Source organism: Miniopterus natalensis, chromosome 2 (genome assembly GCF_054644295.1).
Source record: "Miniopterus natalensis isolate mMinNat1 chromosome 2, mMinNat1.hap1, whole genome shotgun sequence".
NCBI lineage: Eukaryota > Metazoa > Chordata > Mammalia > Chiroptera > Miniopteridae > Miniopterus > Miniopterus natalensis.
The window spans coordinates 180,426,029-180,451,603 of record NC_142082.1 but is presented as its reverse complement, the minus strand read 5'-3'; the positions used below and the strand labels follow the sequence as shown (position 1 = coordinate 180,451,603).

The 25,575-nt window shown below is 58.8% G+C and overlaps 2 protein-coding genes across 2 annotated transcripts; one reads left to right on the top strand and one right to left on the bottom strand.

Annotated features, from left to right (window-relative positions):
* Window positions 1–1,551: 1,551 nt before the first annotated feature.
* SLC16A8 (solute carrier family 16 member 8) lies at window positions 1,552–5,860 on the top strand. Its single transcript, XM_087813994.1, has 4 exons — window positions 1,552–1,765; window positions 2,455–2,598; window positions 2,807–3,631; window positions 5,249–5,860. The coding sequence occupies exons 1-4, from the start codon at window positions 1,552–1,554 to the stop codon at window positions 5,563–5,565; spliced, it is 1,500 nt and encodes a 499-aa protein (XP_087670120.1). The 3' UTR covers window positions 5,566–5,860.
* Window positions 5,861–8,199: 2,339 nt separating this feature from the next.
* On the bottom strand, window positions 8,200–21,895 carry PICK1 (protein interacting with PRKCA 1). The gene is made up of 13 exons (XM_016222485.2): window positions 21,813–21,895; window positions 21,486–21,589; window positions 20,248–20,359; window positions 18,485–18,613; window positions 16,256–16,322; window positions 15,098–15,187; window positions 12,649–12,702; window positions 12,090–12,152; window positions 11,210–11,343; window positions 10,790–10,882; window positions 9,925–9,975; window positions 9,210–9,354; window positions 8,200–8,726 (listed from the first exon to the last, which is right to left on the bottom strand). Exons 2-13 carry the CDS (start codon window positions 21,524–21,526, stop codon window positions 8,461–8,463), a joined length of 1,245 nt encoding a protein of 414 aa, XP_016077971.1. The 5' UTR covers window positions 21,527–21,589; window positions 21,813–21,895; the 3' UTR covers window positions 8,200–8,460.
* Window positions 21,896–25,575: the final 3,680 nt, after the last annotated feature.

The following is a 25,575-nucleotide window of genomic DNA, read 5'->3' as shown; positions in this document are numbered from 1 at the left end:
ATTGAGGTGATTGGGGCCTGATGGGGTGTCTACAGGGCAGGGCTGCGCCCCCAGCTCCACGAGGACCCCCAGCACAGGGCTCTGTGTGTCCACCTGAGGCTCCAGAACACAGAAGGGTCTCCTTATCTGTCTAGCTCTCCCTGGGCAGGCCTGGGGCCCCAAGGTTGGTCTTTGCCCTGTAGCTTCTCCCCTCCCAGGCAAAAGCCTCTTAGAGGGGTGGGGGTGGGGAACACTCTAAGCCCCAGGCCTGGGGAAGAGCTGTTGGGGTGAGAGCCAGGCCAGTGGCTGATCTGCAGTCAAGCCTGGGAGTCAGCTGCACCTCCCCACCCCCATCAGACCAGGGGGATCTGATGGGGCTGCCCCTCCCTGCGGGCCTCAGATGTGAAGCTGGACACCCAAACCCACAGGGCGGCTCTGGTGAGTGTGGGGCGAGGGCCAGGTACCACCCTCTTGTCTCATGATGAGAGGACTACAGGCAGGAAAAGCCAGACCTGGTCCTGGTGGGGAAGGGGTAGAGGCCCAGACACCCACAGGTCCCTCGGCATTGCCCAATGCCAGGAGGGAGACCCGGGCGAGGAGGGGCTGCAGGAGGGAGGGAGGCTCCTGCCCAGCTGAAGGCTGGTCCATCCTGCCTCTGAGGCCCACCCCCCTCACCTATTCTGGGGGCGTACGCAGCTGCTGTGTGAACCCCTGGGCTGAGCTCCCTTCTGCATGTGTAGGGGTTGGAGAGGCTGTTAGGGGTTTAGAGGGCGGTAGGTCTCTCTCCTGGTGCCCCTCAAAGGTCCCCACCTGTCCAGTGAGCCAGAGCTCCAATCCTCACCCCAAGATCCCCTGCTGGCCTGGAGTGATCAATCACCTTACAGGTTGGGAAACTGAGGCTCAGTGAGGGGAAGGGACCTGTCCAAGTCACAGAGCAAATCCATGGCTGAGCTGGGATGAACTGGAGCTCAGCTCCTTTGGCTTCTGAGACAAGGCTAATGTTCTGTTATAAAGGCATTCTTGTCCCCCCAACCCATAATATTCTAATGACAACAGTCACTCCTGATCACTGAGAAAACTTAGTAACATACCACAAGGCCAAGGAGAGAAATAAACCACCCATCTTGCTGCTGGTGCCTGTCTCCTCCCTCCCCCACGTTTGTTCCTTTGTCCAGGGACCCTCAGACATGCACACTGGGGACACTGGTGGTCCCCACCCGCACGTGGGGTCACACACTGGTTGCCAGGCTATCCTGCTCACCAGCACCCCCTCTCCTGCACCACTAGGTCCTGAAGAGCAAGGGGTCCCCTCCAGAGGAAGCTCCCTGCGGTGGACTCAGGTGGGAAGGACTCTCTTACCCTCCCCTCATCCTCACGTGCCCCTTGGAGCAGGGGGAACATGGGGTGAGGTTCTCACCACTCTTCCCCCCCTGGCTTCATTCCCTGCGCAGGGCTCACGTGGATAGGCCTGTGCCTCAGTCTCTCCACGCTGGGTCCCCACCCCCTTCCCTGTCTGGGTTAGACCCTTGCTACCCCCTCCTGTCTCCTTTCCCTCCAGCAGAGGCGGTGGCCATGGGCGCTGGTGGCCCCCGGCGGGGCGAGGACCCCCCAGACGGCGGCTGGGGCTGGGCAGTGCTGGGAGCCTGCTTCGTGGTCACCGGCTTCGCCTACGGCTTCCCCAAGGCCATGAGCGTCTTCTTCCGGGCGCTCATGCGGGACTTCGGGGCGGGCTACAGCGACACAGCCTGGGTGTCCTCCATCATGCTCGCCATGCTCTACGGCACCGGTCAGCGGCCCGCCCGGGGCTGGGGTGGGATTAGGGACCAGGAGATGCCCGATGCCCTGAGCATCCGCGGGGCCTCTGGGGACAGGCAGGGAAGCCCTTCCTTCCCGAGGAAACGCTGGCACCAGGGAGAGGGGAGGAGAGGACAGGAAACGGGCAGCGGAGCCGGCACCCAGGTGACCGTCCTCGCCAGCCTGGGCCCCACCATTCCTGCCCCAAACACCTGCCTATGGTGAAGGTGAGGAAACTGGGATCTAAGTGAGATTCCAGCTCCCCAAACCCCAACCACCTGCAGAGATGGGAGCGGAGTTGGAGTTATCCTGGCCAAGCAGAGTGGGGGTGGGGGAGCCCGGGAGCCCGGCAGCCCAGGCCGGGGTTCCAGGCTGCGAAGATAAAAGGGAGTGGGGTCTGCAACCTTCTGCTTTGGGCTCCTTGTTCTCAGAAGGCGTGCGGATGGGGGGCTCTGGGCCGGGACAGGTCCCTCCCCCTGAGTATCCACAGACACTGTCTCCTCAGTTTGTCCCAGCCAAGCTGTGTGACCTTAGCTGGACACTGCCCTCTCTGGGCCCTGAGCCAGGGGTGAACTTACCCCTTTGAGCCGCCTCCCAGGGCTGGGAGGTGCAAGAGCCTGGAGAGTGGCCCCCAGAGAGGAGACTGGACCAGCCCGGGTGGTGACTCTGCCCTGCCCGCAGGCCCGGTGTCCAGCATCCTCGTGGCCCGCTTTGGCTGCCGCCCGGTGATGCTGGTGGGTGGGCTGCTGGCCTCGGCGGGCATGGTCCTAGCATCCTTCGCCACGCGCCTCCTGGAGCTGTACCTGACGGCCGGGGTGCTGACCGGTGAGGGCGCCCGCTGCTCTCCCCTGCGGGGCTGCAGGGGGCCTGGGCGTCCCTGCTGCAAGAACCCCTGTCCTCAGTTTCCCCCCAAGGAGCTGTCCTCCAAATCCCTCTGCTCAGTGCCCTGGGGATCGGGCCGCCCGGGGGGCCTCGCGCCCCTCCCCTGTGGGGTGGGGGCCGGGAGCCTGGCACAGCGCCCCCTCGCCCGCAGGCCTGGGCCTGGCCCTCAACTTCCAGCCGTCGCTCGTCATGCTGGGGCTGTACTTCGACCGGCGGCGGCCTCTGGCCAACGGGCTGGCGGCGGCGGGCAGCCCCGTGTTCCTGGCGGCGCTGTCGCCGCTCGGCCAGCAGCTGCTCGAGCGCTTCGGCTGGCGCGGCGGCTTCCTGCTGCTGGGCGGCCTCCTGCTGCACTGCTGCGCCTGCGGCGCCGCCATGCGCCCGCCCGGGCCCCTTCCCCGGCCTCGCGGGGGCCGCGCGGGCGACGCTCCCGGGGCGGCGGGGGCGGAGCCCGCGGGGCCGGGCCTGAGCGGGGCGCGCGCCCGCCGCCCGGCCCGCCGCCGCCTGCTGGACGTGACCGTGTGCGCCGACCGCGCCTTCGCCGTCTACGCCGCCACCAAGTTCCTGATGGCGCTGGGGCTCTTCGTGCCCGCCATCCTGCTGGTGAACTACGCCAAGGACGCGGGCGTGGCCGACGCGGACGCCGCCTTCCTGCTGTCCGTCGTGGGCTTCGTGGACATCGTGGCGCGGCCCGCGTGCGGCGCCCTCGCCGGCCTGGCGCGGCTGCGCCCGCGCGTCGCCGACCTCTTCAGCCTGGCGCTGCTGGCCAACGGGCTGGCGGACCTGAGCGGCGCGCGGGCGCGCTCCCCCGGCGCGCTGGTCGCCTTCTGCGTGGCGTTCGGCCTCTCCTACGGCATGGTGGGGGCGCTGCAGTTCGAGGTGCTCATGGCGGCCGTGGGCGCGCGGCGCTTCCCCAGCGCGCTGGGCCTGGTGCTGCTCGTCGAGGCGGTGGCTGTGCTCGTCGGACCGCCCTCCGCCGGTGCGCCCGCGGGACGGGGGAGGGCGCCGCCGGGCCCCCGCGCCCAGCGCAGCCCCTTTGCTGTCAAAGGGAGCTTCCAGGGATGACCCCTGGGGAGGCAGGGGGTGGGGTGGACTCCCCTCCACAGGGCCAACGAGCCCCTCCTGCACCTGTCCCGCCCGCTCGGGGTGGGGATGGAAAAGACAGGAAAAGTGCCAGGAAGAGCCCAACACTGATAGCTGCTGGCCCACTGGGCCATCTCAGGGGCTGGCACAAAGCACAGATGCTTGTGACTGGAATGCGGACAGTGTCTTTGGGGAACCAGCCCTGGAGCCAGGAACAGAGTGGGGGTGCTCAGCGTGCTCAAGTGGAGAAGGAGGGGTGCTGGGTTTTCCCCCTGTTCATAATGCCTGCTGGGCATGCCCATCCCCTTTTAGGAAATATCCAGATGAAGGTGGTCTGGGAGGGCTTCCTGCAGGCGCTGGCATGAAGGCGGCCCCCCAGAGCAGGGCAGTCCCCCAAGAGAGGGCACAGAGTATATTTAGGGGACAGTATCCCTACACAAGGCAGGAGGTGGGACTGGAAAGGTGGGGTGGGGGACATCAGCGTCTTCCTGGGTTGTTGGGTGATCCCTGAAACAGCAGGAAGCCTGCCTGTGAGCAGGAGGGAGCTGAGGTCAGCTGCACGGTGGAGCAATGGCAGGGACAGGTCACCTTTGCTGGAGCCCATGGTGTAAGAGGCCCCTAAGCTCACGACCAGAGGCCACGAAATCAGCACCCACCCACCCACCCCACCCCAGAGGATCGGGGAGCCAGCTTTCCTTTTCTTGTGTGACCCTGGAGTGGATCTAATATGCAGAGAAGGCACATGGGCTGTGTATGGGTGGGACAGGGACCAGGAAGATGAGTTTGGTGGAATACTGCTCAGAGGGGCTCAGGGGGCAGACCAAGGGGTCACAGTCGGTGTGACAGCCACAAGAATGCCCCCGAGAGAGGGAGGAGCCCATGGAGGAACCACACTTTAGGGGAAAGTATTTGCAATTAAAAGATTTTCCTGAGAATGATGGTAAGTGTGCCTGTGATAGAAACTTGGAAAATACGGAGAAGGAAATAGGAGTGACCAACCCACACATCTTGTCCCCGCTGTGCTAACGAGCTCAGTGTGGGGTCCCGGGGCCTCCTGGAGGGGCAGAGGGAGCCTAGAGGTGGAGGCAGTGGGAGAGCTGAGGCAGGCCTAAGATTAGGTGGAAAGAGCAAGAGTTGGAGGCCCCCAGGGGAGGGGCCGAGTCCAGAGCCCCTTCCTTCCCCATGCCCACCCTGGATATCCCCAACTGCGTAACTCACAGGACACATGGAAGTCTGAACCTGAGGGTGGAGGGGGCGACTTGGGAACTATAAAGTGGTCCCTCACCGAAGGCCCCATGTCACTTCAGAAACTGAGGTCCAGGGAAGTGATGGGACATTTTTAAGGTCTCAAATGGCAGAGCTTGTGTGGGGGTTTATATCTGTAAATGGGAATAAAGACTGGGACCCCAGAGCCCCACCAAATCGAGGGCACTGTCCTTTATCTGAGGATTCAGGGTGGGGGCGAAGGGTGGGGTCCCCCGCTTGTCCTTACCTCCCCGTTTCCTCACCCCAGGCTACCTGGTGGACGCGCTGAAGAACTATGAGATCATCTTCTACCTGGCAGGCTCTGAGGTGGTCCTGGCTGGGGTCTTCATGGCTGTTGCCACCCACTGTTGCCTGCGCAGCTCTCAGGACGCCCGGCCCAGCCCAGGCGCCGAGGGTGGGGCCAGCGACACGGAGGACCCTGAGGCTGAAGGGGACTTCGAGCCCCTGCCCACCCAGCCGCCTGGCAGCCTTGAGGCCCTGGAGGTGCCTAGCCCTGGGGCTGGGCCTCTGGAGCCCAAAGTGGAGGCAGAGTCAGATCCGGGGCTGGACCCAGAGTCTGTGTAGTGCAAAGGCACAGGTGGGGTGGCTGGTGACTTCAGACATAGAGCTGCCCCTCTCAGGGCCCCCGCTGCCCCAAGAGGGTCTGGCCTCTGGAGGCTGCTCAGGGGCGGTCACCCCTGGGGTCCCGGTGGGAAGCTTCCTCCCTCATCTGCCCAATGGACTATGGCCGGGCCCTGTCCCCACTCAGTGAAGCTGCTGTGCCTGGCCAGGGTCTGAGCACCATGAAACTCAAGTTCATAAAGCTCAGCTGAAAGAGGTTCTGTTCCTGCGCCTCCACTGTGGCTCTGGCTTCAACCTGGGGCGGGGGTGGGGGGCCGGTAGGAGGGAGTGTGAGAGGCTCTCCCAGGGCCCTCTGACCTGGCAGGTGCTGGGGGAGGAAGTGGCAGAGACTTGGGAAGGGGTTCCAGACTGAGGCCCCAGAGCTGGGTGGGCCTGGCCCTGGGCTCCAATCAGCCCCAGCACCTGCTGCTGGGGAGTGGGGGCTGCTTGCAGGGAGGGACCCAGAACCATCTGAGAAAAAGAGCGCCAAGTCAAGGACAGGCTGAACGCTGGCCCTGAGCCTCGGGCTCCTCTTGCACCCCGGAGGCTGACAGTAAATGGCTCCATCCTGTGGTATCCTGAGCGTGGGGCTGGCACCTGCCCTGCTGCCTTCTGCAAGGTGTGTCTGTCCCCTCACCTTCCTGAGAGACCCTCTCCCAGTTGTGCTCCGAGTGTCCTCTTTCTAGGATACAAACTCCAGTGTCCTGAGGCCTTTGCTTTGGACACATGTCCCTGTGGATACCAAGGTGGCTCTGAGTTGCCCCTGGAACTTGCTTCCCCTTGTGGGGAGTTCTGGGGGTATCTCCTCGCTTGCACTTTGACTTTTGACCACTTGCACTTGATCCAGTGCAAGAGGATCAAGGGAGCTCCAGGTCTCAACCTCCTGGGAAGACTCGGGAACCTAGTCCCTCTCTGTGCTTAGCCTCTTCCCACAAATGACACCGTTTGCTTCCCTCCCTCCAAATCCTGAGTGTGGAGAAAGCAGTCTTCCCACCACAGACCCCACTCTGCCCAGCCCTGCCCCTCAGCAGAGCTCATCCCACCCGGGACCCCTCCCTGCTGGCCGCCCTTATTTTCCAGCTGGGCCCCAGGAAGGTGTGGGAGCCCCTGCAGGTGCCTGGCTGACTTACCTGCATCGGCTGCCCCCCCCCCCCCGCCAGCCACTACAGCAGTGGCTACAACAAACAGAGCGCTGACTCTGTGCCCGGCCCTGTGCTAAACCCTTTACAAATGGTAACTCATCTAATCCTAACAATCCAATGAGGTAGGTAGTTACTAGCCATACTCAAGATAGGGAAACTGAGGCACGGGGAAGTTAGTGAGTAGTCCAGGGTCAGCGAGGCTGTGGAACCCAGGCTGCCAGTTTGTCTGTGCCCTTGGCCTCCATGCTGGCTGCCCCTTCAAAGGTGGTGGGGTCTGGCCCTGGCCAGTCTGGCTCAGTGGTTAGAGCCTCGGACCTCAGACTGAAGGGCCCCGGGTTTGATTCCAGTCAAGGGCACATACCTAGGCTGCAGGCTCGGTTCCCGGCCCAGGTTGGAGCTCGTGCGGGAGGCAACCAATCGATGTGTCTCATGTTGATGTTTCTCTCTCCCCCTTTCCACTCTCTCTGAAAAGCAGTGGAAAAAATACCCTCGGTGAGGATTAAAAAAAAGGGGAGGTGGGGCCTGACAGCTCTAAGGGACCCATGCAGGCCCCCGGTGACAGCCCGTCTCTCCCTCCATGCTCCCAATCCCGCCTGACAATCCACGTAGGTTTCCGTGCATGGAGCCCACTGTTCAACAGGGCACTTTGGGGGTGAACAGGGCCGCTATTAGTAACTACACTGGGCCCACAGGAGCCAACCAGCATGCAGGTGAGGCAGGGCACATGGTCGCCCTGTCTACCACTCTGCAGACACAGGGTACTAGGTGGCATTCTCCCCTAGGCTCCTCCCTCAGCGCCACCAGAAGGGTGCAGCTGCAGTGACCGTTAACACTCTTCTGCTTAGGGGTCTCAGGTCCTCCTGGCCCAGGGTCCGTCCTGCCCGTCCCCAAATAAAGGTTTAGTTCATGACCGGAAGCCCGGAAGGACCGAGATGAAGGCAGATGTAAAGGCCTCCCAAAGCAGAAGGCCTGGGAGGCAGGGGAAGTCGTCCTTCGGACCCGAGAGATCCGTGTTCTAATCCCAGTCTCTGAACACAGTGTGATCTTGAGCAAAAGGCTTCCCCGAGCCTCAGCGTCCCCCGGTGAGCCGGGACAGCAGCGCTAGCGGCAGAGCGGCTGAGGGGATGAGGCACTGATGCGTGTTTAGAGGCCCGCAAGACCGTGTCGCCCGCCCACCCGAGGTCAGGGAGGCAGAAAGGAGGCAGGTCCGAGGCCACTCAGAGCCCAGCTCCATCTGGTCCGTTTATTCGACACAGGCCCAGCGCCAGCCCTTCCCCGGGAAGTGCTGAGCCAGGGGGTAAAATAAATAAAGGCCGCCGAGGTGCGTGAACGGGGTGGGCAGCCTGGGCGAGGCGCGGGTGTACGAGAGGCACTGCCCCAGCCTGGCCCCCACTCAGCGGAGGTGCCCACGAGGAATGGGTCCTGGACTTCTGCCGCGGCCAGCCCCTCCTCCTTTCTGCCCCCTCCCTCCTAGGGCAGGTCCAGAGACCCAGCTCTCCTGGCTGGGAGGCGGGGGAGGAAGGGGGAGGGGCCAGAGCGTCCGAGGCCACGCCTTTCCCGGGGAGCAGGCTCCTGAGCTAGGACGGAGGAGCAGGGAGGCGGGCGCCCGAGCCCCGGGCTTCACGCGCCCGCTCCGCTGCGGGCGCCCCGCCCCGCTCCCGAGCCGCCGTCCTTCCAGTCACCCTGCCCCCCAGATCCGCGCCCCACGGCGGGGCGCTCAGGAGTCACACCAGCTTCCACCCTTGTCGGGGGGCCCAGCGGCCCCTCGCGCGTCCCTGGGCGCCGCGTCCTCCTCGTCCCCGTCGCCGTCGTCGTCCTCGCCGTCCGTGAACTCGTCCTGGCCGGGGCCGTAGGCCAGCGTGGTGTGTGCCAGGTCCACCTCGATGGGGAAGACGTCGGCGTCTCGCAGCACCGCGTAGCAGTCGTTGTAGTACTTGGACATGGTGGACACGAAGCGCTGCAGCTGGAACACGATGTCCTGGACTGGGGCGGGCGGGCGGAGAGGGACCGTGGCCGCGGCTTCCAGCCTTGCGGAGGGGCCCCTTCCAGCCGCCTGGCCCGCCTCCCTGTGCAGGGCTTCCCATCGCGCACCTCCCGGGGCCCTTGAGCCCTGGGAGGGGGCCAAGCAGAGGCTGCCCAGTCCTACACCAAACCCAGGTCTCCAGCTCCCAGCTGAGGGAACAGGAGCCCTGCCAGGGTGGATGGGTTGTGGACTGCACCCCAGGGAGTCCGGTCCCACCCAGTCCAGGTTCTGGAGAGGTGGGTGTGCTCCCGCCAGGGTTCTCTGCCTTGGGTCTGACTCAAAGCACTGCATGGCATGACATAGTCCTGGGACCTCAGGTAAGCACTTTTCCCTTCTGGGCCTCAGTTCTCCCAGCTCTGAAATGGGGAGATGGTATCCGGCCCCCCATACTAAAGATGGCACATGGACTGACTGAGGTAGGGCGTGACCCTCGGGCCCCTCACCATGCTTCTGATCCAGCAGCTCCATCTTCTCCAGCACGTCCTTGCGCATCTGGGAGAAGCGGGCACGGGCCTCCTGGCGGCAGCGCAATATCAGGCGGTACTCGTAGTTGCCTGTGCTCACTCGGTACAAGGGCTCCCCTAGGGCCTGAGGCAGGGAGGAGCACATCAGGGACTCTGGGTGGGGTGGGGGTCTGCTCTGGGACAGATGGGTCAGGGGTCAGGGAGGCTCACCCCTGCACCACATGGCACTTTTCAAAGCTACCAGGGTTCCTTACTTCTGAGATGCCAGGGATTGTGAGAAGCACTTATAGTTTTGTGAAAAAACAAACCAAACCCTTGCCACATTAAGTGAACATTTATATCACAAATGAGTCCTGGTATTAAAAATATTATAAATTAAAAAAATAAAGTCCTCTCAGGAGTGAGGAAAGTCCATTTTTCCCTGCAGGAGCCTCACAAAGTCAGGGGGGCAGCTTTTCCAGAAGTGGGCATGGGGCAATTCCACAGCAAGCTGTCCAGCAGGCCAGGGGTGGGATAGATGGCCCCAAATCTCCATGAACAAGAGCCCGGCCAAGCCCCCAGGCCTCTCCTGGGTTGGCCTGACCCTCCTGGGGCCCCAGCAGGACCTTCTGGGGCTCTGTGAGGCAGGCAGGAGGAGGTGTACACCCTCAGCCTTTCCGACCCCAGGGCTGTCCCCCTCACCCATGACACTCACAATGCAGCTGTATTCTTCATCGTCCATCTCCTTCACCTTCAGGCAATACGACTGTTTAGGACAGGAGAGGCCAGGCTGTCAGAGAGGCTGCACCTCCCAGATGCCCACCCTGCTCCCAGCTCCCCACACGCCACACTGCCCCTAGACCACCCAGTGGAACAGCTGTGCCAGTCCTGGGCCCCGCAGACTCCTGACTGGAGTCTGACACACCAGGGAAGCTGGCAGCACAAGGGTGGAGACCCTCAAGCAGGCTGGCCCTTGCTTGAGGTGGCCCCTGGTAGCAGCAGACAGGGGAGGACACTCATCTGGGAGGGTGGGAAGGGCCTGAGCAGCCCATCATTTACCAAACTCAAGTCCCAAAGGATGCTCTGGGGAAAAGGGTTCCATGGTTAAGGAGCTGGGGGAGACCTGGCAGGCTCACACCACAAATGGGCCTATCAGAGACTCCTACAGAGAGGAACCCTGGCTTACTTAATGCAGCATTTTCCTTCGACTCCTCTGGACCACAGAATTATTTAAACATAAAACTCATTAACATCCTTGGGTACCCACTTTATAACCACTAACCTAGTCTAAAGCATTATTGAAAGTGACCAAAAAATCCCAAGGGGTCAGAGCTCCAGAGTGAGCACTCTGCCCAACCCAGGCTCCCAGCCTCCCTAAGGCTCTGAACAGTTAGGGCAGGGCCTAAGCTGCTGCCCAATCCCCCAGCACCTCCCTGGGCCCTGGTTCCACATCCTCGATCAGATGTGACAGGTCCCAGCCCTGCTCTGCTTCCATGTGGCAGATAGAAGCAGAGCCTACCAGGTAGGCTCCCACCCAGCAGGCCAGCCCCACCCCTTCCCAGAGGCTGCAGATTACTCACTAGGTACTCGAACTTCACATCCAGGTACTTCTTGATGGTGAGGCGGGTGTCTGGGATGGCTTTGTTGAGGTACGTGTTCAGATCCGTCAGCATCTGGAAGGGAGAGTGGGCAGGTGCTTAGGGCCCCACAGGCAAGGGTAAGACCAGGATGACAGAGAATGGCACCGATGAGTCTGTTTTCTAGTGGACTCAGAATGTCAGAGCCAATGGGCGCTCCCTGATGGTCTTGTCCATTTCAAAGATGAGAAGAGAGGCCAGGCCCAGGGCAATCTGAGACTCAGGGGGAGAAAGGGCGGCAAACCACCTGGAGGTCAACGCCAAGGCCAAGGTGTTCTCACTCCAGCACAGGACCTCTCTGCATGACACACTGTCCCCTCTCTACCCTCACACGCTGACACACAGGCACTCCGCGTGACCTACCGGCTTGATGGTTTTCAGCAGCCGGATGCCAAACTTCTCAATGCTGCGGTGGGCGTCAGCAAACTTCACAAAAGCCTCGCTCGCAGCTGGCTGGGGCTCCCGCACTCCAATCACGGAGAACACGTCCCCAAAGGCTGCATGACAAGTTTGCCCTGAAGGCTGCCCTTACCTGGCCCTTAATGGAGAAGCCAGGGATTTGTGGGGGAGAAGCAGGCAGGGGGCATGGCAGGCTGGAGGCCAAAGTCTGCACAGGGTCTACAACCCAAGAGAGATGTGTCTACACCCCCAAGGGAGCTGGTCTACACTGCCAAGGAAGCTTGGTCTACACCCTAAGGGAGCTTGCTCTCATTCCCCCAAGTGACCAGACCATGGGAGAAGGCTGAGCCGGGCCTGGAGGTAGTGGTGGTGTCTAGGGGCAGAGCACCAGTCTGGGAGTTGGACACCTGGGTCCTAAGGCCAGCTCTGCACCTTAGGAGCTGTGTGACCATTTCCTCTGCCTGGGCTTCACTTTCCCAACTGCAAAATGGGGTTAACTGTAGCTGCCCTGTCCAGCTGAAGGACCTGGAGGATATGAGACCACAAATGAGGTAGGGCCGCATACACTAAGCCGCAGTGCAGATAAACGGGATGGGCTCGGACGAGTGACTGTGCCCACAAAAGACCACTGGTCAAGATGCTCCCTGCTGGCCCTGTGTTGCTACCTTTTCACACCTAGACATGCACAGCCCAGAGCTGGCTCAGGCCAGATGTTGTAGTGTCTGCGTGAGCACTGGTATGAGGACCCCGGGAGCAGCTCAGCCACACCCTCGCTATATGAGGGAGCGAAGAGAGGGGCAGGGGTTTGCCTGGGGTCACGCAGAAAGTCTGGGGGCGCCCTTACCCCGGTGTGTCTGCGACAGCTCATAAAAGGCCCGTAGGAGGTTCTTGGTGTGCTCTGTCATCCCTGTAGGAGAAACCACACAAGGGGGAAGAGGCATGTGGCAGAGACCACACTGGCCCAGGACACGGCCTCCACACCTCCACCCCAAGTGAGGCCTGCACTGTTCCCGAGTTCACTGACTTCCCACAGGCCCACTGGGCCCAGCCCCAGTCCCACCCTGAGGAGCCCCCGTGAGACAAAGGAGCAAAACTCCGCAGGGGCAGGAAGTGGACAGGCCTCCTGTGGGTTTATTTCTGGAGCACGTGCTGTCCTGGGGACCTTCACTACATTTACACATGCTCTTATTTGCATTTTTATGGGTATGTATTACTTTTACAATCAGAAAAAATATGTCTTATGACTTCTTTAAAAGAATTCTTAATGGCCAGGGTCCTAGAATTTTATAGGCTGGCACTCCGGCCCTACTGCCACCACCTTTAGAGCAGGCCTCTAATGGTCCCCCCCAGGCAGAGCCAGTGCTGGCCCACCAAGGACTACCAGGCGGAGGAGTGCGGCCCACCTTTATAGAGCTCAGCAGTCCGCTCCAGCTCCTCAAGTCTCTTGACAAGCCCATCTGTGGGGATGAGAGGGGGAGGTCAGTGGGTCTCAGCTAGCCAAGGGTGAGAGAAGGGCACCTGAGCCAGGCTTGAGGGGGCAGAGGCGGACCCCAGAGGACAAGCAAGATCGGCACAGAACGGGGTCCATGGAGGATTTGGCACCTCAGGGTCCGCTGTTTACAAAACACCTCAGGATGCCCAGATGAGAGGCAGGGCTGGCCCCCCAAACACTCCTAAGACAAGCTCCCACCCCAGAAGGCTGGGGCACATCGAAGGGGCAGATGGGTGATGATAATACAGGAATTTCCAAAAGTCACATGTGAAAAACAGTCAGACCCTCCCCAAGGCCGAACCTGCGGATGGCTCCCCAGGGCCGCTCTGGCAGCCCTGCCCACAGCCAAGAGGGAAGGCACTCAGGGACAAGGGGGAGGGAAAAGACAGGCAAACTGACAATCAGTGTAACTGGGCTCCATGTGGCTCCCAGCACAGAGGGATAAATCCCGGAAGGGTTTTGGGGAAGAGCTCACATTAGACAGGGCCCTGGTGCTTCTCTTCATTTGCTTAACGGATGCTTGCTGAGCACCTACTATGTGCAGACACTACATCAGGCCTGGGGATGACCTGGTGATTAAGATCCAAGTCATGCCCTCAAGGCTTACAACCCAGCAGGGGAGCCAGGCAGTAGCCAGGCGATGAGGGCAGTGACAGGGCTATAAGGTGGTGGGGGCAGCTGCCTCACCTCAGGGCCTGAAAATGGGGGCAAGTGGACTGCCAGGGCTGAGGCAGGCCCTGCAGATTAGTGGGTTGGGCAGGGAGCTACCAGACAAGCTAGGGCAGGGTAGTGAGCAGTGGTGCCAAGTGGGGCTTCCTGCAGCAGTGAGGGCCACCCCCTCCACTCCGATGGGGGTGAGGTGCGCACCCACCTCCCCACTGGGAGCCAGCAGCAACTGCAGGCCTGGGGCCCAGCGGTGGCTTCTTTGCCCAGCTGCCCCCAAGGCAGGGCTGGCCTTCCTGAGTGATTCTACTGTGAGCCAGGACCACTCAGGGATCCTTCCACACTTCCCTCCACACCTCCTTCCAGGTGAGCCTTTGGGGCAGGGCCTACTTTCCTCTTTTTTAAAATAATACTTCCCTCATTTTATAAAAAACAAACAAACAGGACGGAAAGGTAAGGCAACTTGACCAAAGGCACACAACTGGGGGCTGTCCGAGCTGGGGTGTGCTCTGCCCCCCAGTCTCCTGCGTTGACTTGGGTGGAGAGAGGAGAGCAGTAGCAGAGGCCGAGTCTGGGCCTGTCTCTGGACAGGGAAGGTTGCTGCGTTAATGGGCTGTAAAGGGAGGACAGCTGGGTTCAGGGGGAAGGAGGGGGCACCTTGGAGGTCTTCATGAGGCTTTGGCCACCCACTGGCCTCCAGGCCCCAGCTCTCCAGAGCCTTGGCACCTGGCCAGCCTGGCAGGGAAGAAGCCACGTAAGCGCGTGCTGTTGTTTTTGGCTGGGTCATGGGACATCGTGACAGCTTCAGTTTTAGAAACCCTATTTAAGGCTGGGGAAATTGCAAGGTTTGGGGGGAAAAACACAACAACCAGTTCTAATTTCATCTCAACGCATGGTAACTACAGTAACAGCGATTTATAGACACCGAGAGGCCGAAAATAGCAGCCTCCACTTCTGAACACCATTTGGAACAGGCTCAGACCCCACCCCCACATCCCAGCCAATGAAGCCCAGCGTGCCCGGCTGAGGCCACAATTTATATAGGTATTTATATCTACCCACGTACAGCAGAGCTGCTGCTGTTTATAAACTCAGGCTGAGGACGGTAGGAGCAGGTCCAAATGCTTCACCGGCCACCCTGGCGGAGAGCATGTGTGCACACGTGCATGTGGGTGTGAATGTGCACGCATGCGGCCCTCTCCCCCCAGCAGCCACCTCCAGCCCTAGGCAGGACCAGCTAAAAAAAGGGCAGCAGCGCCACCTCCTGGAGAAAGGCAGGGTGGAGATGGGCAGTGCAGGAGCATGTGGGTGAGTTGAGGCACATGGTGGCACTGGGCAGCGGCTGAGGCCTGGTTATGTGACAGCAGCTGAGGCAGTGGCAAAGGCACAAGCTTGAGGAACTGGAAGGAGGAACCTCCCCACAAGGTCTGTCTCCTCGTCTGTGACCCATGCCTGTGAATCCTTGCCTGGAGGTGGGGGACACTGGCTGTAAGATGGCTCAGCTGACCACTGTGGATGCTCTTTGGGAGCTGGAGAGGCCTCCGGGGATACAGAGACGGTGACTATCAGCCCCATGGGTAGAGGCCAGGGCCAGGCCAGAGGGACCCACAGTGGCTCGGTAGGCAGCCACAATGCCCCTCCCCCTGAAGCCTGGGCCTGAGACCCGGGCTAGGGCTGGGTGGGAGGAAGGGACTCACCATTGCACAGGATGGCCCGGCTCAGGCCCAGGGCATCTGCAGTGCCTGAACTCATATTCTCCACCAGCCGATGCTTTACCTTCTTCAACACTGGACCAGGTAAGAGAAGGGCTCAGTGAGGTGGAGTCTGCGGCAGGGACTCCAAGCCCCCGCCTCATCTCATCATGACTCACTGGGGCAAAGGGGCTAAAGTGGGGGTCTGGTGTGGGGTGATTATGAAGCGGGGAGGGCCCCAGTGGGGGGTACTAGGCCCTGCCCTATTTACTCTCTACTTCAGGGAGCCAGGGGAGCCTGGAGGAGGTAACTATGTCAAGTGCTTTGCCACGGACCTGGCACTCCAAGCGGCTGCTGGCCATCACTGAGCCCCGATGCCACAGGCTTGACACCAATGGCAGGTAAACCAGGGAATGCCTCTGCCCTCCTCTCCCACATCCAGGCCTGAGGTGTCCCAAGGGGAGCAGAGGCACCATCAGTGACAGCAGACTTTGGATGCCAGACTGTTATTGTACACATGGTTGCACACTGTCCTTGGGAGGTGACCAGGGTGGGAGCAAAGGATTTTAACAGAAGAATCCAGGAAAGACTCAATATCCTCAGCCTTTCCTTAAAACCCAGGAGGTAGCTCTGGCCCTGGGGTACAGGAAAAGGCACCGGACTGGAGCCTAGAGACCTGGCTGTGCATTCACCCAGGGGACACAGAGCCCTCCAGGGGTCTTAGGTCTGTCTGTAATGGAGTGGCTGGCCCAGAGGACCTCTACTCTGTCTCGCTCTTGAGTCTTGAAGTTTCTACAGGCCCAGCCCCTACAGCAGAAGGCACCTTGCCCTGGGGCATGCTAGTCAGAGGAGCCAGTCTGAGACTTGGTTCAGACCTGAGCCTTCCTGGGAGAAGCTGGGTGGGAGAAGAGGCTCAGGTTAAGTGGGGTGCAGGTGGGCCTGAGGTACCAGGCCTGGGGTGGGGTGAGTACCTGGGCTGTGGTAAGCTGGGGGGTTGGCCTATAAAGGTCCCAGAGGAAGTGGCCTCCTCAGCCCTGTGGATTGGCTTGGTCAGGAGACTTAGCGAGCATGACCACGTAACTATTGGCACATTGTCATTAAGACGAAGACCAGGGGCTGGGGGCCTATGGGGTCGCTGGACGGCACTGCCCTGGCCCAGCTTACCGATGTCCAGGGACATGCCCTGCTTGGGGTCCGCCTGCAGCTTGTTGTAGTGGATGGTCACCTCCCCCTGGAAGAGCAAGACAGGCAGAGTTGAGAAGGAGTCTCCTGGGTTGCAAGCCCCTTCTCCAGGGAGGCCTGTGTGCCCGCAATCTGTGGTCATGAGAGAATCTTGAATTCAGCCCTGCCAGGCCCGGGGCTGTGACAGACCCTGCTCTGTGACTAGTCTACTCCCAGGTCCCTCCCTCTCTGTGCGAGGCCCTGGAGAATCAGCAGGGACGGGACAGGCATGGTCCCTGATGTCACAGAGCTCACAGCCTGAGAGTCTCTGATGTCCTGTGCTCCAGCCACATCAGGTGCCATGTCCTCCCTGACGCCACACTCCAAACTTTTCTATGTCATTTCTCCTGCATAGAATTTCTTCTCCTGTGCTCCAAATCCTCCCCACCCTCTTGGTCCCCCCATTCACTCAACCAAAGTGTCAGAGCACTCTCTCCGTGCCTGGTGCTGCTATGCCAGGGTGCAGGGGCCGTAGCCCCAGGGCCCAGGCCAGCGGGGGAGGCTGACATAAATGAGGGAGTTACACAGTCCAGTTCTAGTGACTGGAAGAGAGGTGCCAACTTCTCCCAAGAAGCCTTCCCTGACCACATGAGGCCACCACAGTCACTCTCGTCCTTGCAATCCCTAAGATCCTTCAACTTGGGATGGAATCCATTCGAAATACAACACGGGATTTCAAAATTGAGTAAAGGGAAACCACACTGACCTACTGTGGTCAGAATCAAAGGTGGGTGCGACAGGCTCCCTCAGAGTGCAGCCCAGTGTGCAGGGGCCACCACAGATGGCCGCTGAGGTAAGGGAAGAAGCACTGCAGAGGGGGTCAGCACTGGGTGCTGTTCCAGCAGAGTGACCACAAGCAAACTCCTTCATCCTTATGGGCACCCACATAAGAGCTGGGAGATCCCTGTGCTAATGTCAAGGCCATGCACACACACGAGCTCCTGTCCCCACGGGAAATGCAAGGGGCTGGCTTGAGGGGCAGGACAAGGAGGGTCCTGGTGAGGAGCAATGGTGAGGGGGTAAGGGAAGGACCCAGAAGGGCACACAACACCTGTGTTCTGAACCAGAATGAAACACTGCTCACCACTTTCCATGATGAGCTCCTTGGCCCAACAGGTAATGCCCAGGCCAGTAAAATCCAGACCAGGCAAAGCCGCCTGGGCTCTGAGTGAGCCTCATCACTTCCTTTTGTACAACAGAGCCCTGAGTCCCAGCCCCAGCCCCCATCTATCCCTTGGCTAAAAGGGCTGGAGTAAGAAAGGACAGGATGGGACTCTTGTCCTAAAGGCAGGAGAAATGAGAGTGGTGGGAGAGAACAGAATAAAGGGGGAAAGGAGCTGGCCCTGGACTAAGGCAAGAAAGAGGGACTGGAAGGGACCCTGGTACCAGGTCCTTAAGACATGGATGATGGAGAGGGGTGAGGAGAGGTCGGGATGGAGGGGCCGAGGGAGTTCAATTTACAGGTGGAACACTTGACTTTCAAGACTTTGAAACCATCCCATGGCTTTGCAATGCCTTCACTCTGTTGGTTTCCCAAGAGTCACCAGCTGCAAATCTCTGGGCAGTGGCAAAAGGGCTGCACCCTTGCTTCGAGAGGGGCGCTGGCCGGGAGCAGCTGGCGGGAGGGGCGGGAGGATGGAGGTGGAGCGGGACAAGCAACAGGACTGTGGTCTGAGGAACAGAAGACCAGCAGCTGGACAGTGAGTTGCCCCAGAGCCAAGAAGGGCCCCTGGGGTCTGTGAGCCCAGGAGGACCCACTGGAATGAAAGCTCCTATAGGAAGAACAAGGGAGACTCCTCTTTCCCTCTGCCCCTCCTGGGCCCACCATGGCTCTGCTGACACCTACTGGGTGTGTGGCCCAGGTAAGTTCACCCTGGACTTCTAGCTTCAGCTCCAGCCCTGAGTGGGGACACGCTGGCTCACCCTGAAGCTTGGTTCTGAGTCTCACAGCTCCCCTGGGAGCTCGAGGACAGGGACCTTCAGCTCTTGGTGCTCACTCTCTTCCCAAGGCCCAGTCCAAGCCCTAGAGCAGAGTTAGTATTAATTGAACGAGTTAACAGCCCAAGGGAGGCCGGAATGTGAGCCAGACCCCGATGCTGTGAGGAGGGGAGAAGTGACAGGGCCGATCTCCCTTCCAGGCCTGCCGGGGCCCCACTCCTGCAGCAACCCTACCTTTACTTCCTGAATCATCTTTGCTACCTCCACCTTGGTCTTCCCTTTGATTGACCTGCCATTGACACCGGTGATCTCATCGCCAGCTGCCACAGTGCCATCCAGGGCTGCCGGCGTGTTGTCAAATACCTGGGGACACGTAAGGAAGGCAGGGAGAAAGGAGAGAACTGAGAAGACCTGGCAGGAGGCAGTCATTCCCTTTACCCCAACCAGTCTCCAGCTCCATCCCGGCTTCTATCCTCCCGCCTCTAGTGGTGCTAGAGAAGGGCAGGGTACAGGTGTCTGACCAGACAGAAGTGCAAGACTCTACATTCTTGGGGCGGGGGGGGCAAAAGATAAATTCAAACTGATGAGACCTGTCTTTCTAATATCAAATACACCAAACCTTACACAGCCACCTGAGCGTTTGCTCCTCCAAAGTCATTTCTTTAGGTTTTTCTAACAATGCTGCTCCGAGCTGACTGACACTGATTTGGCCAAAAATTACAAAATAACTATGTTGTGAAGACAGGGTGAAAGGAAGCAGAGTGGTGTAGGAAGAAAGAGGCTAAGCAGGCACATGGCAAGGGGGCCAGGCCCGGGGGGCGCATCCCTAATACCTCCTGGCCCAGAAGAGGCCAAATCCCTTGTGAAGGCAACACCCTGAGTGGGCAAGACTAGGTCCCAGGAATCTCCATCTTCAAGGCCTAGAAGTGACTCCTTTGCAAGATCCTCAGAGACTATACTTTCCCAACTGCCACCAACGGCTACTTAGCTGTCAGAACAGGTTAGAACAGGGTGGAATCCTGATCAAGTTTATGCCCGAGGTGGCAGGCTTACTGCCTGGCCCCACTCCTGAGTTCCTGCTGACAGAATATTACCAGGCAGCCTCCTCTACAAGGACTGCTCATTACCACTGGCAGAGGGAGCCACTGCCGTAAGAATAGCAGCAGCTACGCCCTGGCCAGTGCGGCTCAGTTGGTTGAGCATCATCCTGGGCGCCAAAAGGTCGCAGATCCGATTCCTGGTCAGGGCACATGCCCAGGCTGCGGATTCAGTCCCTGATCAATGTTTCTCTCTCACATCGATGTTTCTCTCTCTTTCCCTCTCCCTTCTCCTCTCTCTCTAAAATCAATAAAAACATGTTTTTTTAAAAAAGTAAAAATAGCAGCAGCTACTACGTAGTGAGTACTTATTGCATACCAGGCATTGTGTTATGCCATTTTATTTAATCTTCACAATACCCCAAAGATGCTCATCTTTACATATTTATATCCTTACTTCCCAGGTGAGGAAACTGAGGCCCAGGGAGGTTAACTAACTTGCTAATAAATAGGGAAGCTTGCATTTTTGAACTCAGGCCAGTTATTTCATAGCCTTTTAGTCTGTCCACTACACTTCACTTGTGCTAGCACCAAAGACTGATGATCTTATTGACTCATTAATTACATTTTTATGGAGGGTCCTCTCTATGCCAGGTTATACTAGGTGCTGACTGGTGAAAAGCAACCTGGGACCCTGCCCTCCCAGTACAGGGTCCTGTTGGAAAGCAGCTAGATACAGAGCTGAAGAGCAACCCCTGATGACAGAGGGAAGGCAGGAAGTGCTGAGAAGGAAGAGAACCAAACAGAAGAAAACCAGGTGGGCCTCCCGAGAGGCACCTCAGGCCTCAAGGATGGGAGGAGCCAGCTCTGCAGAGCAGAGAAACTGCCTTTGTCATGCCAAAGTAGGGAGGTGGCCCGCCCCCTCCAGGACCCCACCCCCACCTCCAAAGCATCCAGTACCTGGACAATATAGAGGCAGGGACAGTACTGGGCCCCTCCTCCAATGCTGATCCCAATCAGGTTCTGAGCATCCTTCTGCAGGGTGACCTTCCCAGGCACAGTAGGGATTCCGCTAGAAAGAGAAACACATGAGGCTGAGTCTCCCGGAGGAAAGATGACTAGAAGGGACAGGGAGGGGACAGACCTTCTAAAACCCAAGAGGCTCCAAATGCTGCATAGCCTTTTCTTTCACATCTGGCCAAAGGGACAGCCTTTTGTGCTGGAATGTGCACAGCTCTTAGAGTCATGTGGATGCGGGAATCACCTCCCAGCACTGCCATGAATCAGCTATGGACTTGGGTCACTTTCCTGCTTCTCTGCCTCTCAGTTTCCTCATCCATAAACTAGTATGAATAAAATGGCTACATTACCAAAGTTCTTGTAAGAAAGTGCACAGAAAGCATTTAACACCAACCCAGCCCACAGCAAGCACTGCATAAAAATAGGTTCCCCTTCCCTTTGCTTCATTCTGCCTCTGAGGTTTGAGCTGGACCTGTCACCTTCTCAGGTACATATGGAACATGGTGGTCGCCTCCTCTGGGAAGACTTCTGTTAAACTATCCATCACCCGTCTCTCAATTGCTCTATTCAATTACCTCTCAGTTTTCACTATAAATTGGCACTTATTAATGTTTATTTGTGCTTGTAAATATTCTCATTTATTCAATCAACAAATATTTGCTAACAACTACTGACGTGGAACACCTTGCAAAGTGCTGAGGACACAAAAAGGCACTGCACCAGTCCTTGATCTGAGGGAGGACAGAGTCTAATAAGGAGATGAACTTAATATTTGAAAACCTGTCCCACTAATTGTCTACATTGGGGTGGGCAGTGCATTTATGATATTCCTACTCATCCTTCCAAACCTGGCTCAGTTGCCATCTCCTCTGTGAAGCCTTCCCTGAACACCCCTGCTCCACCCGCTCTGCTCTCCCTGCAGCCAGGTCAGTCTCCATCAGGGCCCATGTGGCCCTGAACTGTAATGACCTGTAACGACCTGCTAATGAGCCCGCCGCCCCCTACAGGAGCTGAGCTCCGGGAAGGGAAGAGGCCATTCTGCTACAGTACAAGGTCTTACCCATCGCTGAGAAGCAAGGGTCGGTGGAACTGGGAAGTGAGGGGATCTGGGGGATCTGGGGGACCTGGGGGACCTGGCGCGCCTGCACTTTCGGTACTTGGGGGAACAAAATACTCACAGCTTATCCTCTTCGATTTCATAATCCAAGTCTGCAAACATGGTTCTGAGGGCTGAGGTGGGCCGGTTTACTGGCCAGCTCGGCAGGGTAACAGAGAACTGGGTCTGGGAGAGAAAGGAGCGTAGGGCTCAGGGAACCGGTGCCTAGACGCCAACCCCAACCCTGGCGATCCCGGCCTCCCCTCGCCTCGGGACGGCGGCGGGTCCCGGGGGTGGGGAGGGGATTCTTACGAGGTACAGGGGAGGTCTCCAGGCCAGGGCGGGCGCTCACACCCCAGAGCCCGCCCCACGGGTCTCCAGGCCCTGGGGACCTGCCTCTGTCGCTCACCGGAAGCGTCGGTCCACAGTCGGGCCCGGGCCAGGCTGGCACCTGAACCCACCTGCCGTTCCACCTGTCGGCCGCCGCGACTGTCGCGTCACTTCCGGCGGGACGCGGAAGTCATGCCTCCCCCTCGGGTATTTGCCCCAATCCCGGCAGGCAACCCTTCCCTCCCCGGCTCCCGGGGCTCGCAGAGCCCGGAGTGAGAACAGTATTGACTGAGGCGGGAGAAAGCGGAAACAGAGACGAGGACAGGGCCGGCCGGCGGCGCTCAGCCCCGCCCCCTGCCCTGTGGCCGCCGCCATCTTGGTGAGGGCAGGGTTCTTCCCAGCTTCCTCAGCGCGACGCCGGCGCAACGCCGGCCGGCCGGTTGCCGTGGCAACAGAAGCATCCTGGGGTGGGGACTTCCCGCGAAGTCCAGTGACCTGCAGACCCCTTCAGTTTTCAGCACCCCGTCGCAGGGCGTGTGACTCCTCCACGACAATGACAGTGTGCGAGGCAGCCTAACCCCGGTTTTGCGAACCAGGAAACTAGGTGCCAGCGAGCGGAGGGGATTTGGGTCCAGAGCCGCCATCCAAGATCTGGTATAAGATTCAGATCCTGACTTTGAGACTGCCGCCGCTCCCGGTGCCCTTTTAACACCCGCACACCTGTATTCAGTGGGTCTGCTATGGACAAATTGGACAAGTTCCCTTCCCGTTAGGTGCCGCCTTTCCCCACATGCAAACTGAGCACCGAAGCAGATGCTTTCTGTGGTATTTGGTGAAAGAGGCCTCGCACCCCATCTCCTTTGTTAGTCCTGAGGAACAGCTCCCCTGGAGTCCCACTGAGGGGCAGGAAATGCTGTTAGTGTTTCCCAGCCAAGGAGTCTCAATCGTCTCCCCACCAGCCACTGTTCCCCGGAGGAGCTGGTGCTCCCAGAGCCACAGCCCTGGCACCCACCTCACCCAGGACGCGTGGGCCCAGGCCTGCCCAGCTTCCTTCCCTAGCTGCCCTCAGGGGTTCAGGCGGCAGGAGAGATCCCGAGAGATGATTATGTGAACATCTGCGGCTTGATGGGAGCCCCACCCCTCCTTAGGGGGCTAATCTGAGTCACAGCAGATGTGCAGAATGCCACAGTAGCAACGGCCTTCCCACATACCCACTGCTCTGCCGTTCCAGTCACTTTCACAGGATTTTAAAGTTCACCATGACCCTGTCTCCCCTCTTCTTCTGTACTGGCTTTATAATCCCTTCCATAGGACCTTAGGAATCCGTCAACAGGTGTCACTGTGACAAACAAGAAAAAGAAAATTAGATTGCTTTTTAATGACTGTTAGACTGAAAATATTATGACCCTCTTTATATTTGTCAGTGGAGAGGGTCTCCTGGGTCAGCCCACATAGCATGGAACCTGTTCCAGCCAATTAAGAGGGTGAGGTTGGGACCATGAATTTATTTGAGGGGAAATAAAGTCAAGTAACTTGTTTCATCACCAAAGTAAGCATTTCTTGTCTCTTCAACTGGACAGGAAGCCCCTGGCGGCAGGTCTTGTTCTTTGTATCACCCACAGAACTTGGCAGAATATCTGGCTGAGGAGGAAGTACATAGAAATAGCTGTGGCTTTATATGGAATGGAACGTACTCTGCGTCCTGGAGGAGACAACTTGGATGGGCAGAGAGGGACCGAGATGATGAGGCCTGAACCTGGACAGTAGCAGCAGCCTGAGCTTCCTCCACAGGGATCACCAGATCCCTGGGAAACCAAACCAAGTATAGGTCCTAAGTTTGGGAATTCCAGTTTTCAGCAAACAGCAATTTCTAAACCTAGGAGCTTTAGCACAGGCCTGCAGCTCTGCCACCCCAGGATGACCCCAGACCAGATCCCAGCCCTGCTAGTTTGTAGTTGGGGGATTTGAGCAAATTGCCCTTTGCTCCTGAGCCTTGGGTATCTGTAAAATGGGGGTGGTGATCCCTCCCAAGATACAAGTTATGAAGATGAAGGTTAAAGGAAGTGGGTGTGAAAGTGCTTCGTGAGCAACTCACTTGGCACAGATGTCAGAGGTTTTTATTGTCACTCCTGATTATAATCTTTTTGCCCAACTGCTTCAGAGGGCGGGGCCAATGGCACACTTAAAGGGCCTCCAGATGCTCAGGCCCCTGCATCAGACTCACCAGGGAAGTGTCCTCTGCGCAGAGTCCTGGGCTCTGTCGCAGACCTATTGGATAGAGTCTGAGGGGAAAGGGGATCTTGAAGGCTGTATTTTCACAAAGCTTCATGGGCAGCTTCAGTGTGGACTATGATGGACACTGCGTCAGAGGCACAGGACGCACAGTGTCTGTGCACACTCGGGTGGGTCCCTTCGGTCCACCAACAAGCCCTGCCCCAGAGGCCTCACCATCCGCAGGAGCCAAAGGCCGGGAAGGCTTCCTGGAGGAAGTGGCATTTCAGCTGAGTTCTGAAGGAGGTGCTGGTGGTACCCAGGCCATGAAGAGGGGCAGGGTGACACAGGGAGAGGGCACAGGTAGTACAGGCAGAGGGGGGTACAAGTCCCTGTCCTCAGGAAATCACTGTGGCGGGGGAGGGGGTGAAGACAGATAGTGGGAGCAGTGAGAGGGGTGATGAGGTCACCATCCAAGTCCTAGTGGGAGCATGGGGAGAATTGCCACCTTTACCGGAGTCACAGGTGAGAGGGGTGAACAAGGGCCTCAGAGGGGAGGTTTGAGCACCTTCTTCAAAATGGGTAGGATTCTAGACATTGAAATTGGGGTGAGAACATCCACCCACTTTTGGGAGGCTGAGCCAGGCCTGGTCCTCAGACCCTCACTCTCCAAGCTCGCTCTTCCCCCTCTTCCCCTGCTCTGCTCCTGAGTCTATCCAGGCAGGCAGGTGACCACTCACCTGGCCCGGCCCTGCCACTGAAAGCTGTGTGACCCTGAGCAAGTCCCAACCCCTCTCTGGGCCTGGGTTCCTCCATGATTCCTCCATCAGTTCCTGGACCTCAGATTCAATGGGAAAAGCTTGCCCCTCAACCCACATTCCTGGGGACGTGCTGCCACCCAGTGGCCATTGGGAGGAACACCCCTGGGGCACCAGAGCTGCGCAAGAGCTGTGGTCCTGTCCCCACCACCCCACCTTCCCACCCCTGTCATTGCCACCCCGCCCAGCTCAAGGCTCGCTGGAGACCAGGAGTCTTTATAGTCTGTAGGCGATGGACGAGGCTGGATATACGCGTGCAGTTCTGCGCTGACCCGCCTGCCCTTCAGTGCAGCCGTGGCCCCAACTCAAGGCCTGACTCACCCCTGGTTTCGCAGCCTCTGTAAAGGTCAAGAAACCAGGGGTTGGTGGGTGGAATTTGGCACAGATAGCTAGAGCATAAGTTTTAAAATCAAACAGATAATGGCAGTAAATACCAGCAGCCAACACTTACTGGGCATTTGCTATGTGCCAGGCCCCTAAGCTAGGTGCTTCCATTCATTGTCTCCTGTGAAGCTCACCACAGCCCTTAGAGGCAGAGCTGGTCATTCATGCATTCATTCATTCATTCATTCATTCATTCCATAAATAGTGTCAAGCACCTACTAGGCCCAGGCCACGAGGACACATCAGAGAACAGGAAAAACAAGCTCTGGCCCTGGCATGACTGGGGAGGCAGGTGATGGACATAGATGACACCTCCCACTTCAGAGCATCAGGTGAAGCCCCGGGTCTAAAGGGGAGCCCCGTGGGAAGGGGTGAGATTGTGGACTCGTGGAAGCTCCCGGTGGGTTGGACTCAGTGGAAATGTCATTT

Bases quoted from the DNA above. Each gene is read 5' to 3' on its own strand.
- SLC16A8 (XM_087813994.1), top strand. From the start codon at position 1,552: ATGGGCGCTGGTGGCCCCCGGCGGGGCGAGGACCCCCCAGACGGCGGC. The intron at 1,766-2,454 runs GTCAGCGGCCCG...CCCTGCCCGCAG, and splicing joins CGCCATGCTCTACGGCACCG to GCCCGGTGTCCAGCATCCTC. The intron at 2,599-2,806 runs GTGAGGGCGCCC...CCTCGCCCGCAG, and splicing joins GACGGCCGGGGTGCTGACCG to GCCTGGGCCTGGCCCTCAAC.
- PICK1 (XM_016222485.2), bottom strand. From the start codon at position 21,526: ATGTTTGCAGACTTGGATTATGAAATCGAAGAGGATAAGCT. The intron at 12,703-15,097 runs GTGAGTCCCTTC...TCATCCCCACAG, and splicing joins CCGGGCCATCCTGTGCAATG to ATGGGCTTGTCAAGAGACTT. The intron at 9,355-9,924 runs GTGAGTGTCATG...TCCCTGCCTCAG, and splicing joins ATGAAGAATACAGCTGCATT to GCCCTAGGGGAGCCCTTGTA.